A 14,569-nucleotide genomic window follows, 5' to 3' on the forward strand; every position below is an offset into this window, starting at 1 on the left:
ACTGAGAAGCAAAGGTTGAGGCAGGAATTCAGCGGAGTGAGCGCTGCAGCCAGCCACACCAAGGTGTGATATCACTGATCGAAATGTAAAATGAAGAAAAAAAAGAGCAGGTTAACACGCTGTGATCATGAAAAATACAACACGACTACACGCTGCATTCGCAAATCACTTTTCAATGCAAACGTACAAACTGGCTTCACAATTTTAAAAACACCAACAAAGAAAATAGTGTTTGGTTTTAACAACCAACAGGGCATCACCAAAGACAGAAAGACACATCCCCTGGAGAACATGAATGTTTGTAGGTCAGAAGCTCACCAAAGCATTTTAGATTCATTCCCTAGAGAACATGGAAACTCTGGAAACTAATTTCCTAAAAATTAGCTGGTGTTTATCTCTAAATTGCAACGTTATTTCCAAGAAAGGCTGAGTTTTAAACTAAAAATTAGTTCATAAACACAAATCAGTGTCCATCTGAGTTTCCTAGAAAGATGAACACAAAGTCATAATTCTGATTGAGACAGAAAATGAGCCACACACACACTGAGTCACTTCACTTTCTGTGGCAATTTGGTAGAAATATGTATGAAAGCATAACAGCTGAGTCAGTGAAATTTCATAACGTGCAGCGCTTTTCATTTGTCGACCATCATCAGTTTGAAACTCAGAGATAAAGAACTTCCAACGCAGCCACAGGGAAGTCAACCAATGTGAGGAATAAATATCTGTTAAATGAACATTTACTAATTACCAATTAGATCTATAATGTGTGTCAGCTCAAAGTTATCACGGACTGGAACTGAGAACTTTTGTGAGACTTTCCAGGAATCACTGACAAATGTTGGCGTCTAATTTTATGTCACCTACTACTTAATTTCCTGTTTTTCACTTTTTAACTTGACAGTTTCTCCGTTTACCTCATAATTAGTACCAAAGTCCTTTTCTTGGAGGTATCGTAGCAATTATCTAAATGCCAGATAATCTGTGGCACCAAAACAGCAGTAACAGATGTGCCTTTGTTCCTTGTTTTTTTGTGTTTTTTCTCTGAGATCTATGTTTTCCAAGTCCTTTCATGTCTCCCAGCAACAGTAAAACACTGCAAAGAAATAAAACAGAAACTGGACAAACCCTCAGCTGACATGACATAAGTATCAGTCTGCTGAAGTCATATTCAGATGTTGCTGGAAAAATTGACCAAACTCTTGTTATACACTGCTCTGCCTCTGGCCATCTGAGAGGAGGGGGGACAAACAAGAGCTCCCACTCTGTTTGCATTTCCAGACACCCAAAAAAGAAGAAGAAAAAAAAGAAAGATATTCTTTGTTGTTGCTGAATTAGTGTTGGCTGAAAAGTTAACCTAACGTGACCTAAATAACAGATTAACTAAATACAATACATGGCAACACTGACCTCACCTCACTACACATTAGCACACAATGAACTGTGTGGTGATGTAACACTCCTGTGGCGGCCATGCTGGAGGAACTGAGCTGGACGCAGGTGATTAACTTCTGTCTGTGGATCCATCTCACTCATCATGTTTGGAGATCATGTTTTTAACCTGCACCTTTTTTATGGTGTGGTTACAGTTAACTCATTCCCTGAGGTCATTATGTGTTTTATATTTTTTAGGGTCAGAGGTTAACTTGTCTCACCATCACCTGTGATATCTAATGTCAGACAGAAATAAAACATTATCAGCACCTCGACGAGCGTGTCCCCCTCCTGCTGAACTATGTCGATTTGGCTCCTGGTTTTCTTGTTCCTTTTTTGTGTTGTTTGTTTTAAATTCATTTATTCCGCTGTTTATTCCTTCAGTTGTCGTTTCTGAAGAGCTCCCTAATTTAGAATTATAAATTCCTTACATAAGAAAATATAAAATAGGGATTTTGCTGAACTGATATACATCACTGGAGGCTGAGATTACACAGAAAATTACATAAGCAGGTTTAGATTTCGTCACATTCAGGCCAAATGAAACCTGTAATTGTCACCATGGTGTGTTTTATTTTCACCACATGTTCTTGCAGTCATTGTTAATTCACTTTATGTTTGTGTTGACGGTAAAAAATTATTTTAAATGATAACGAGAAGAATGTAAGTACAATTATTAACATGTACTGATCCCCTCTGCTGTAAGAAGCAGATCTGTCGAGCTTTTGAGCTGTGAATAATCAGACTGTGTAAACCCAAACGATATGAAGTAAACCTGGCACGCGTGCGGCGCCCGTGTGTCTGGGAGTCCTGGGCAGGTGCCGGTTTTCACCTGGTTGGTGATCGAATCTGCAACTGTCTGCAAACGTTTGACTCTCGGCTGCCTCCGTCGACTACCTTCGGTTACTGCTGGTAAAGCCTTCGCATCTATATACGATCTTTGTATCTCAGGCCAAAGCGGATGAAGGAGGGGGGAGTGTCGGGAGGAGGGTGAAGGGTGGAGGTGGGGGGAGGGCGGTCGCTGCTGATTGGCCGGCAGGTCGAAATGCGTGTAGCCATATATAATGTGAAAATGTGCAGCGCTGAGCGGCAGCCGGAGCTTTGCGGTACACACATGCTCGGAGGAAGTCGGATGGAAAGCGGAGGACAAAGCGACATGACTGACTGAGAATCAGCGGCAGGACTAAAAGTAGAAGATCAAATTCACGTTTTCCTCCGATCTGAAAGGCTGCGAAATCTGGAAGAGGAAACCGGATTTAACTGTGAGTAACCTTCACATCCATTTCATACAAAGCGGCTGCGCGCGTGGGGCGCATGCGGTGGGTTTAACGTATGAGCCAGTCTCGCGTGACTGAGCTCGACTTGGCGCGGTGGCGAGGTGCGCGCGGTTCGCGGCGCGCAGGGAGTGCGAGTCCCTGCCATAGGTCCCTGCCACCGGCTCACACTGACGTGATGTGAGTCACGCAGTTCACCGGAGGACGGTGGGTGGTCTCTGCACAGACAGACAGACTGCCGGTCTGGTCTGGTTTCATGTCCACTCGCGCTCTGGGACACTGGAGAAAAAGCAGCATTTCCGGCTGCATTCAAAATGTGCACATCGGACGGATTGATCTGTTCAGGGCCCCCTGAGGAGAATTACCTGAGCGCTGTGCTCTTGTCTGGTAATGACAGACTGATTTAAATACCTTTACGTTTGTAAATTTAAGCTCTGCAGCACAATTAACTTCCAGTGGCCACTGGCTCCCGAGCTTTGTGTTTACAAATGAAACTTTAATGTGGACATGTGAGCAGTTCAGAGTCATTTTCATCCTCAGATACTTTTTATTTGAAGGATTTGTACGGGCCTGAAGAAAACGCGAAGGTTTGGAAGAAAGGTCAGTCGCAGATTGTTGTTAATGACCAGTGAATGAACCATTTAGTCCATAAGATGATAGAGAATAGTGTAAAATGTCAGTCACGAGTTCACAGAGCTGCAGGTGATGACCTCAGGTTGATTGTTTAATCCGGCATTTGAAAACTTTGAAGTATCCAGTTTACTGTTACACCAAACAGAGAAAAGCAGCAAACCCCCACACGTGAGTCAGAAACCAGAGATCTGATATCCAAGGATTTTATAAAATAATTTACTGCTCATCGAGCAGTTGACTTGCCATCTTGGTTTATTAGGCTCGTGAGGGACAATTTCGTGTTTACTTTGGACCTTGGCGGCCTCCATGGATTCCAGTAGGCGTTTTCCCGTTCAGTGGGCAGATAATTAAAATCTCATTAGCCGTCTGGCCAGTGCAGATGGCAGATGGGCCGTGCAGCCGCAGGACGATTCCAGGACGGCCTCAGTACAGGTGCCATATGGAGCACTTCTGAAGTGTTTTCCAATGTTAGAGACACAGTCACAGGGGTGAGAGTTAAAATAAAAGGCGACTTCAATTAAAGGGTTGTGTCTGTATCAAAATAGCATCAGCAGCTGGATTTTTGCCTTTCCTGTGAACCCTTGGCTCATGCTGTCCAACAAAACCATGAAATATAAGAAATTTGGACTGGGTATTGTGGTATTGTTATATATTATTCTACATACATTATAATATATATCTTAGATAGAGGAATATAAACTTATACTAAGAAAATGAAGACTACAAGCTGTTGGATAAACTGGCACTGTTTTGGCAGAATTAAAGTTTTCAATAAGTTAAACAACTTGTCAATAAGACATTTGCCGTAGAGACATTAGTGAGCAACTGATTTACAACATGGTTTGCAAAATCAACAGAGGAAGTCAACACAGTATGTTCAGTTGTGATATTTTGTGATGACAGAGTCGGACTTCATAAAGTGTTGACACATCACACACTAAATGAAGAAGTGCTGTGTCATTGTTGTGTTTGTTAATAAGTTAATTATGTGTGACGCCAGGTGAGTAAACTTTTATTGACAGTAAACGAGTGTTATTGCTGCAGGTGAGGAGTTGGTGCAACAAACCACTCAGGAGCTATAAAACTGACACAGTCCTCTCTGGTTTCTGGTCTCAAAGTGGGCCAGTAGGGCTGCACGGAGACTGTGTGTGTGTGTGTGTGTGTGTGTGTGTGTGTGTGTGTGTGTGTGCGTGTGCATGTGCATGTGTGTGTTCTCAAGCAAACCCTCTGGAAATTAAACACACTCTGGTCTGGGCTCGGTGCCAAGCTCTGCACTGCTCTTACATAACCCCCTTTATCTCTTCCAGCTTCCCTCATTCCTTCTAGTTCATTCATTCATTCCTTTTTGCCTTTTTTTCCCCTCCTGTGCACTTTCTCTCCAGATTGTTTGACTTTGCTTTCTCTCTTCCTCTTTTTCAGTTTCCTCCTCCTTCTCTAATTTGACCTCTCTTTACCTTCTCTCTGTCCATCTGTGTAAGCATGACTCTGCAGATTGTTTAAAGCAACCGACGCTTGCCGCTATGCACCGCAGCCCACGTTCGACCCGCCCTTTGCTCTGCAAGTGTGTGTATGAGTGAGATCACCGTTGGCACCGTGAGCAGCGTATTATGTTTCAGACTTTACTGTCCGTCCTCAGACTTTCAGTAAACTCAGTCAATGAATTCATCCACCCCCCCCACCTCCACAAATACCTCCCACAGCTTGTTGCACTCAGCTGGTTTTTAATCTGTGGGCATAGTTTCAGTTTATGGAGAAAACATAAACAAAGTGGAAAGTGAGAGCGCCCACTCCAGGGCCACAGTTAACGTCTTGGTTTGTCTGGTAAACTGGAAAATTTTACCAGCCAAAATATTTTTCAACCTGCCACAGAACTGCATCAGATATGGTGCCTTTAAAAACAGTGTAATTACAGACTATCTATCAATTGATCTTTTTATAGGGAACTGTGATCATGGAAATGTCAGACGCAAACATCACCCCAGCGCCCACCAGAGTCCTGTTTCTCTGCTGCAAATACAGCAAAGCCTGTGGTTTAACCCAGCTGCTGGTGTTATATTAATATGCCGGCACATTATTTTAATTTAGTGAAAGTTAACTTTAGGAGTGGAGGTGGGTCTATTTACACACGCCTGAATGTTGTGGTGAGATATGGTGTGACTGCTCCCAACATGCCCCTGGGCTGTTAACATCCTGTGATTAGCTGAATAAACTGTATCATGTGGCCGAGACTAGGTAGTGTAAATCATGTTAATGGGTTATTATAGTCATTTGTATGTGGTCTGTTGGTTTAAGGCCTTTTCACATCAAATGAGAACAAAGTTATGGTTGAAACTCATGAAAATAAGAAACAGTGGATGGATTATTCTCGCACGTGACCCCGTGACACTGGAAAATATTTGCAACTGAAAAAAGGAGATGTTTTAACATGCCTGTCTTGTGCTGTGTTTAAACCAGGAACTCAGCAACTTTCTCATATTTCTGTTCCTTATAGCAGATAAATCAAGTGTTGTTCACAGTAAAAATCAAAGGGTAAAGAAGAAATTATTTCTGTTTTCAAACATCTGAAAGAATATTTTTCTGTATCTGTAGATTTTGGACAGTTGAAAAGTATTTGTCTTCTTCTTTCATCTCTGCTTTTACAGACTCCTTCACTTCATATGCGTGTTCCAGTGGTTTAGTGTGTGTGTGTGTGTGTTTAACTGCCATATCTGGGTGTGTGTGTTTATTTGAGGTCATGCTGCCGTGCTTGAGGTCGGAGAGGGGAAGTGTGTGTCTGTGTATGTATGTGCACCGGTATGTGTGTATGTGTGTGTGTCTGTGTGTCTGTGTCAGATGTCAGTGGAAATATACTGACTGACCATTGTAACTGCTAACAGGACTTGGCAATGATTAACCAATTCACCCTTACTCTCATTCTTAGATAATAGTGCTGATAATATAAATGATACTGGTTTTATAAGGATAATGATGGTAAAACTAATAATAAAAATATAAATAAATAAATAATGTCTTTCTCTTCTCAGCCAAAATGGATCTTGATGATAAAGAAAGTCTCCCTGGAGAGATTTTGCCTGTGGTGATCATCGGTAAGAATACACACACACACACACACACACACACACACACACACACACACACACACACACACACACACACACACACACACACACACACACACACACAGTCATTTTGCTCATGTGTGGGCAAGTAAAATTTGCTTAGTTGGTTGCTATGATAACTTACGGGTGGTGCTCATCCAGCTGTGGGAAAATATCTGTAATAGAAGGATCATTATTAAAACTCGTGGCTTCCAGATTACGACATGGTAAAACACAGCAGTGCACAAAAAGCTGTAATGTGGTCATTATATAAAGAAAAAGCTAAATGTGCTACTTTAAAAATTAAAGTTGGGTGACTGTTTTCATACAAATACAAACACATTGTGTGTGTGTTTGTAAGCGAAGGTGAGATAATCCATTAGTCATCATGAGCGAGCGAATGAGAGCTTTTACTGCGCTGTATTTGAATTCACTGTGTGTGTGTGTGATCTTGCTGAGTCATTGGCTTGATGTGCAGGTTAATATGCAGCTTTCAAACTTGCCGAGTCATCCCAGTGAGTTTTATATCTGTCGTAGTCAGTGACTGTGCAAAGGCAATATACATTTTTTTTGTGTGTTCTGCTTTCAGTTGTGCTGCAGTTACACAACATGTTTTCTATTTACAAAAGTTTTACAATATTAATTTCAAAAAGCATTTTGAATGATAAACAAAGACCCAAACTATAGTAAACAAATACAGACACAATATGCACAACAAGATAACAACAAGATCTACCAGAGCGTTAAATGCACACTCTGACCCCCCCGTCTGTTGCTCTCTCCCTCTCTGTTTCTCAGGTAACGGCCCATCAGGGATCTGTCTGTCATACCTGTTGTCAGGTTATACCCCCTACCTGTCACCTGAGGCATCGCACCCCAACCCCCTGCTGCTCAGCAAGCTGGTAGAGCAGCCTCACCTGTCGCTGCTGGAGCAGGTAACACACACACACACACACATATGTATGCACAGCAGGTTGCTGTAGTTAAAAAACAGTTTAAAAAAATGAAAGTAAAGCTTCACCTGATCATGCACATGAACAGAGCCTCACAGTGTCTCACCTTTTCTGTCCAGGATCTGGAGTACCTGTGCGAGGGGTTGGAGGGGCGTTCGTCCAATCCCGTGGCCGTGCTCTTTGATTCGCTGCTGCTCCCCGACAGTGACTTCGGACTGGACTACACCTCTCCACTGGAATGGAGATATGAGCCTGAGCGAGCCATCCCACACCTGGTGTTGGGGAAGGGCCCGCCTGGAGGAGCCTGGCATGTATGTAGTTGGAATCACTGATGATATACAGATTATTGCTTATTCAGACTAATCCAGTGTGATTTTTTTTTGTGTAAGAAGTACGTAGTTAAGTTCAGCAGAGAGGACGTGATCCTAATCTAAAACTCTAAAATCATTTCTGATTTTAAAGTTCACTGTATTTCTTTTAACTTTATAATCTCATAAATTCTTTGTTTGATTTCATTTGTGTGTTTTAGGCTCATAGAATGACAATTAAGGATCCCGCTGATCGATTGTTACACTTTTATTTGCCTTTATTTTTTTCCAGTTGATTTGATGCCAACTTGCTGGGCTTCAAGATTATACATCTTTTTTTTTTTTAAAAATTAGTATTGAAAATATTGACTATTTTCTTCTTAACATTTCCCGACATGCTAAAGCCAGTTCCCCAAAAGGGTCTTTGTTTTTCTCCATTAATACGAAGATAAATATTCTTAGCAAACATTATGGTAATGTGTGCAAATAAGCTTTGTTTCCCTATGTTTGCTGCTTATTTGCACACATGATCCAAGGTGAAAACGACTGTAGTTTGACATGAAACAACAGAAGGGCTTCATTCGGTCTAACAACCCTTGTGCGTGCTGTTCCCAGGCTATGGAGGGCTCCATGCTAACGCTGAGCCTGGCTAACTGGATGGAGCTTCCTGGACTCAAACTGAAGGACTGGATGAGAGAAAAGCGCAGGTACGAATTTTGTCCACAGTACACGTGGCTCAAAGAGAGGCTTGTTAACAATTTTACAACTTTAATCAGAAAATATATTTTGCCTGTGTCTCCATCATAGAGAAATATTAGAAAATTGTCCGACAACCTGAACAAAGTTGTTAGTATGTATTTGGACACTTTCTTGATTAGATATCGCACTAAAAAGCCTGAAATTTACTCTTCTGAAAACTTACGTTTGGCCTCATGTTAACATCACCTCAAAGCCACAGAGAAAGTTTTGTGATTGTACAATGCAGGACGATCGTAAAAGAAATATTAGCTACATAACACAAAGGCTGTGTTCATGTGTTACTCGCTCTGCTTAGTTTGTTTTTCAAATGACTACAGCCGTGCTGAACCCCACTTAATTTACATAAAATGATTGTACCAGCTGATTTAATAGGACTGGACCTTTACTTCCTGTGCACTTACTGTTTTTACAACCAGTAGGCGTACAACACCTTTTTTTGTTATATAAATGTGTATAATAATTCAGTTAAAAGTCTGGTAAATTGTAAAATTAACCCCTGTGCCCTGACTGTTTTATTCCAGAAATGTACGAAATGACCGTGCCACACCAGCAGAGATCGCCTCCTACTACCAACACTACGTTTCCCAGATGTCCCTGGAGCGAAACTTTGCCTGTGGAACCAAGGTCACCTCGGTAACCATGCAGCCTGGCAACCAGGAGGGGTCACCGCCCTGCTGGAGAGTGATGGGACTGCAGCGCCGAGAGGGGGAAGAGTTGGGAGGTACAGTGGATTATAAGTTATGATTAACATATAGCGTGTTGTTTAAAAATGAAAGAAAATGCCACATGATCACTTCCACCTCCATCTCACCCTCTCTTCCTCCTCTGGCTAGATGGTTCCTCTGTAACGGAGGAGGTGCCTTTTTCTGTCTTGGCCCACAACGTGGTGTTGGCGACTGGGACCCACGACATCCCGGCCAGACTTGGCGTGGAGGGCGAGTCGCTGCCCTTTGTCTGCCACTCTTTCTGGGAGCTGGAGGCCGCCATCTCTCGTGGCGAGCTCGACCAGTCTTCAGACCCGGTGCTGGTGGTGGGAGCTGGGCTTACGGCGGCCGACGCAGTACTTGCCACACACCATCTCAACACGCCCGTGTACCACGCCTTCAGACGCTCGGTCACTGACCCAGGCCTCATTTTTAACCAGCTGCCCAAACTGCTCTACCCAGAGTACCACAAGGTGGGGAGAGTTTGAAACCTGGAGCTGATGGTAGCTCGTTGTTTTCAAGTATTCAGCTTATTTCTGTACAACCTGCAGAAAAGCGACATGCTTGATAAAACAGTCAATTGATTATCCTGATTATCAGAAATTAATTTCCTGCTGACTGACCAATCAATAATAATCAACAATCAGCTAATAGATAATTTGACTGCTCATTTTTTTAAGGCTGTCAGAGTTCAGTACTTATGTCACACCTAACTTCTGTCATGTCCTGTCCTTCGGCCTCCAGGTCCACCAGATGATGACTCAGCAGCAACACCAATCAAGTCCTCCAGCACAGGACCGGACCCAGGACCCCCATCACCACACCACCCCTTTGTCTTCTTCCTCCTTCTCTCCATCCTCCTCCTCACCCCCCTACCCAGGTTACCTGAGCTTCCCATGTCATAGAGTCGTGGAGTTCAGACCTGACCGAAAGTGTGTCCTGGAGTCAGACTCTGGCCAGCGGACGGTGGTCCAGGTCTCCAAGGCGCTGGTTCTCATCGGTGCCCACCCCAACCTTTCCTTTCTGGGAGACAACGGGCGTACATTTGGCATCAACTCTGAAGAACCAATCACATGCCGAAGGAACCCGATTGAGGTGGACCCGTTCACGAACAAGGTGGTTGCAGCAGATGGGCCGGGCATGTACGCCATGGGGCCGTTAGTTGGCGAGAACTTTGTGAGGTTCCTGAAGGGAGGAGCGCTGGCCATCGCTAGCAACCTCGCCAAGAGACAAAGAGAGGGAAGAGGAGAAGGGGATTTGGCTGCTGACAGATTAATGGACAAATGGGTGGACAGGCAGGTGACCAGACAGACACAAGCAGAAGTGTGTGTTCTGGACTTGTAGCAGGTTCACTGGGACAGAAAGGTCAAATGGACTGAGGCAAACTGACCTACTCTGATCCAATCGAGACGAAACTGGAACTGCAGCAAAGAAAAGGCACCGGTCACGTTGTCCAGAGATCACAGAGTGGGGAAATCAGACGCCTTGCTAAGTTAAATCTACTGTGTGGGCTCTGCAGCTGGAATTGCACTGGTTTGGACTTTTATCTTATTAGATTTACTGTAGATCTGGTCTGACAGGCCTCCAGACCTGAGGCATTCTGAAAGCTAAAATCAGCTTGAGAAATGCAGAGTCGTGCTGGTGGGATCCTACAGAAATGAGGGTTAGTCATGTGTGAGCTGGGGAGATGGAGGGAGAATTAGACAGTGACACTGGAGCGGAGGACATGATGGAGGAGAAACAGATGGGTCATCCCCATATGATTATAAAGCTGTAAATGTACATGTTTACCAACTGGAAGTTGCTCTGGGAGGTGGTTAACTCCACTGTGACCTTATATGATGTTTCACTTAGAGCAGATGGATGACCAATCATAATGTGCCAAGGGCCTACACCGACAAAGGAGATCTGAAAAGGGCAGAAAGCAGAGAGAGAGAGAGTTAAATGGCAATAAGATAGAAAGAAGTAGAAAATGGAGAGAGAAGGTAGAAGAGTGGAAGTAATGAGAAAGAAAATCCTGAAAATCTGAGTGAAGTGGTCTTTACAGAATCATTTCTCATCGCTCAGAGCCTTGATCACTACAGTAACCTCCAGGTTAAAGCTTAACCTGGTCATCCTCATTCTTTTCCAAAACAATACACGATGGGGATGATTAACATGTTTCCATAGATAAAAATGTATTTTTCTTTCAGCTGGTTCATTTTGCTACACTACACTGTCACAAACAGCTAATGTCTGCAAAACAAACTGGCTAAGAATTAATTCCTGCATCTTTCTTTACACAGGTTTCTGTGTGGGTGTTTGAATATTATGGGTTTGCCGTTTTGTAAATCTGTGGTGCTGTATTTTTCTATGTTGATATGATTTAACATGCAACTGTACCTACCTGATGTCATTGTAAATTGTTTATGATTATGAAAAGATTTTGTACTTTAGAGGACAAAAGAGAAAATATATATGTATGTATATTTTTCTAATTCTTACTGAAAATGCAGCTGTTGAAACAAGAGATTGGCTTCATTGTGAACACTAATAACAAGAACATAACAATATTTAATGAATGACAGAAAAGCAGCACTGTTTCTTAAGCTATTGTTGTGCTATTAATGGAATTTATTTCACCGTGAATCTACGACGTCTCTAACTTGGTTTAAAAGATTAAGTCACGTAAGAAAAATAATGCAGTGCAAATTGAAATCTGGTTGATTTCAGTAAAAATCTACTCTGCCACTTCAAGATGCACTTTTTATAAGTATTTTCACCACAATCTTAAAAGTCCTGAAGATCCTGTAAAAATGTTCAGGAATTTAAGGTTTAACATTCAAAATGCTGAAGATGTTCCTTAGTTTCATTGAGCAGGAAACTAGTTACTGAACCCAGTAAGTGTAAAAAGTAAAACCAGTTCCATCCTTAGATAGTTTAACCTTCAGCCTGCTGCTAGTGAAGAAAATATTTCATGATTTATAACCAGTGTAGTTGGGAATGTTGGCTGCAGTTTGGACCTTAACAGACAGTTTTTCCAAAATAAGATTAACATTTGTAAAAATGAGTCATATGGAAAAAATGATTACATGAAGGAGAAAAGTTCATGTGCTCTCTGCTCTGTAATTACAGCTCCCACACGTAACCTAAAGTGATGAGTTGATGGATATCTTGTTTTAAAAGATTTATATGAAGATATAAATCTTTCAAAACAAGAATCAAACATCAGTAATTTTCTTCAGACAGCTGGTCGCTGTAGTTTTTGGAAAATGTTACTCAAACAGGAGGATTTTTGGGGGGATTATTTTCAGCAGTTTATTTATACACATTTGGTGATGGAGTATTTCCAGTAGCAGGACACAATGTGTGGGACTGAGTTAAAAAAAACAAAACACTACAGTGTGTGATTATGGCAGTGGAGGAACATGTCGCACAGCCCAGACCCAAGATGTGGCTCATTGATGTCTTTTTCATAGTTTCAGATAAAAGTACAGGAATAAGACAGATCAGGCTGAAATCAAGCTAGATTTGCACATTGAAATCAGCTGTTGATTAAAATCTGTGCCTATTATTTGGCAGTTAATTCATGAATTGGCTAATTGTTTCAGTTTGACTACAGACAGAGTTGTAGTTTTTTATCAGCTAAAGAGATGAGTACAGAAATAAAATCCCATTTTTATAATGAAGATCCTACATACTAATTTCACATCCGCTTATATGTAAGGATTAACACTTCTTAGTCTTTTTATGCCTAAATATTATTAGTGAACTGTGGTATGCAGTAGTCAGCAGTGCCTTAACACAGCAGTACTGTATATTTTGTTTCACAGCAGAATGAAAACGTCTCCATCTCAATGTCTCTTTTATTATAAAGTAAAACTCTATGTCCATTTTTTTAACACAACTTATGTGTAGATGTTTTTGTCTTGTTTGTAATAATGGGATGATTCATATATCAAACTAATTTTCCATCTGTATTGGCACTGAATTCTAAGTTTTCAATATTCATTTGTCTGTGGGTTTCTATTAAAACACAGTTTTTCAGCAAATTTATTTAGTTTTGTTTTTCTTTTTGGACTGTGTTTGCTGTGTTATTAAAATGGCTGTTACTGGGATATATAGCAAGTCCGTGATATATAAACCTGGAGTTTCTTGGGCGTGTTAATTATGCAACATCTTCATGTTTTACCTGCCAAATTATTGTGTCTTAACAGGCTAAACTCTTGTATTTTAAGACTTTAAAAACAAGTTTACGTGTTAATTTTCAGTGCGGAATGATTTTGGGTTTAGATCAGTAAGGAAGTATTTGTTGTTCCATCTTGTCAGAGGACATCTCAACTAGTCTTTTAGTCTCTAGACACCCTCTTGTGGCAGAATCTAGTAGGTGACACCAAGACTTTGCCAGTGTTGGATCAAATTCTTAAACACAGGAGTGTGTAAAAATGTATTGATTGATCCATGCATCCAAAAAAATGATGTTTTTTGTAATTACATGTAATTGATTGTAATGGTCTAATGGGTTAACGGTCTTTGTTCTGGATTCAAATAAAACCAAAACCTTTTGAGAGCATCCTCATCTCCTCCCAAGAAGCAGCAAAATCAGCAGTTTCAATATGGTAATATGGCAAGTCTTCAGTTTATTCAAAGCTTCCATACTGTCCCTCAGGTAAGAGGAAGCAGTGTGAACCAAGCTCTTCAAATGGTAATCTACGTCCTCAGAAACAGGTTCCATTAATGATCTGATGCCTGAAACAATAAGATTTTCTTCTCTCTGTACTAAATTGTTCTTTGTCCATTGTGGACAGAACATCTGTTGCAGGACTCTTTGCTCTTCTTGTCTCTGGAGAACGTTCTTTATGACTCTGGCTGGATGTTTAGGCTCATTGTCCTGCTGCAGATTGAACCGGTCAGACGCCTCCCTGACGGTGCTGTGTGATGGAAGAATCTCGACATTTGAAGTGTCAAAAACATTTTCATAGAACTCCATCTTATTGGAGTCCTATGTAACTAATTTACTATATACTCTGTGTTCATTAAGACATTTGTCAAACTGGTCTAACATCTAACAATGTCAAGCTGCTCTGCTCTGTTCACTAAAGCAGAAAATGTGTGCCTCTGGAAAGCTTTTAAACAGGAAAATTATTAGATTTTTGTGGAAATTAAAATGTTGTTTGTGAGTCAAAAATTATAATTATTCAAAAGAAATCTTATTAGAGCACATGCATCCCAAACCTCTCATTTCAGTGTCAGTTGGTGCCTCTGGTCAGCAGGTGTCACTGTTGTTTTAATAGAAATACAGCTCCTAGATCTGAGTTGGCCTGGGGCTTAGGTGTCAAACTATTTGATCTCACAATTCAATTCATTCAGTCATGTTTTTCCTCTGCTGCTGCTCCTTGTTTGAAGATGTTGTTATTATTATTATTG

General features: G+C 41.4%; 1 protein-coding gene across 1 annotated transcript; it reads left to right on the plus strand.

Moving 5' to 3' along the window:
• The first annotated feature begins 2,533 nt into the window (after positions 1-2,533).
• osgn1 (oxidative stress induced growth inhibitor 1) lies at positions 2,534-12,804 on the plus strand. The gene is made up of 8 exons (XM_041034318.1): positions 2,534-2,696; positions 6,365-6,427; positions 7,238-7,374; positions 7,512-7,703; positions 8,316-8,407; positions 8,981-9,180; positions 9,293-9,636; positions 9,908-12,804. Exons 2-8 carry the CDS (start codon positions 6,370-6,372, stop codon positions 10,505-10,507), a joined length of 1,623 nt encoding a protein of 540 aa, XP_040890252.1. The 5' UTR covers positions 2,534-2,696; positions 6,365-6,369; the 3' UTR covers positions 10,508-12,804.
• Positions 12,805-14,569: the final 1,765 nt, after the last annotated feature.

The sequence above is a fragment of the Toxotes jaculatrix genome, chromosome 3 (genome assembly GCF_017976425.1).
Source record: "Toxotes jaculatrix isolate fToxJac2 chromosome 3, fToxJac2.pri, whole genome shotgun sequence".
In the NCBI taxonomy this organism is placed as follows: domain Eukaryota; kingdom Metazoa; phylum Chordata; class Actinopteri; family Toxotidae; genus Toxotes; species Toxotes jaculatrix.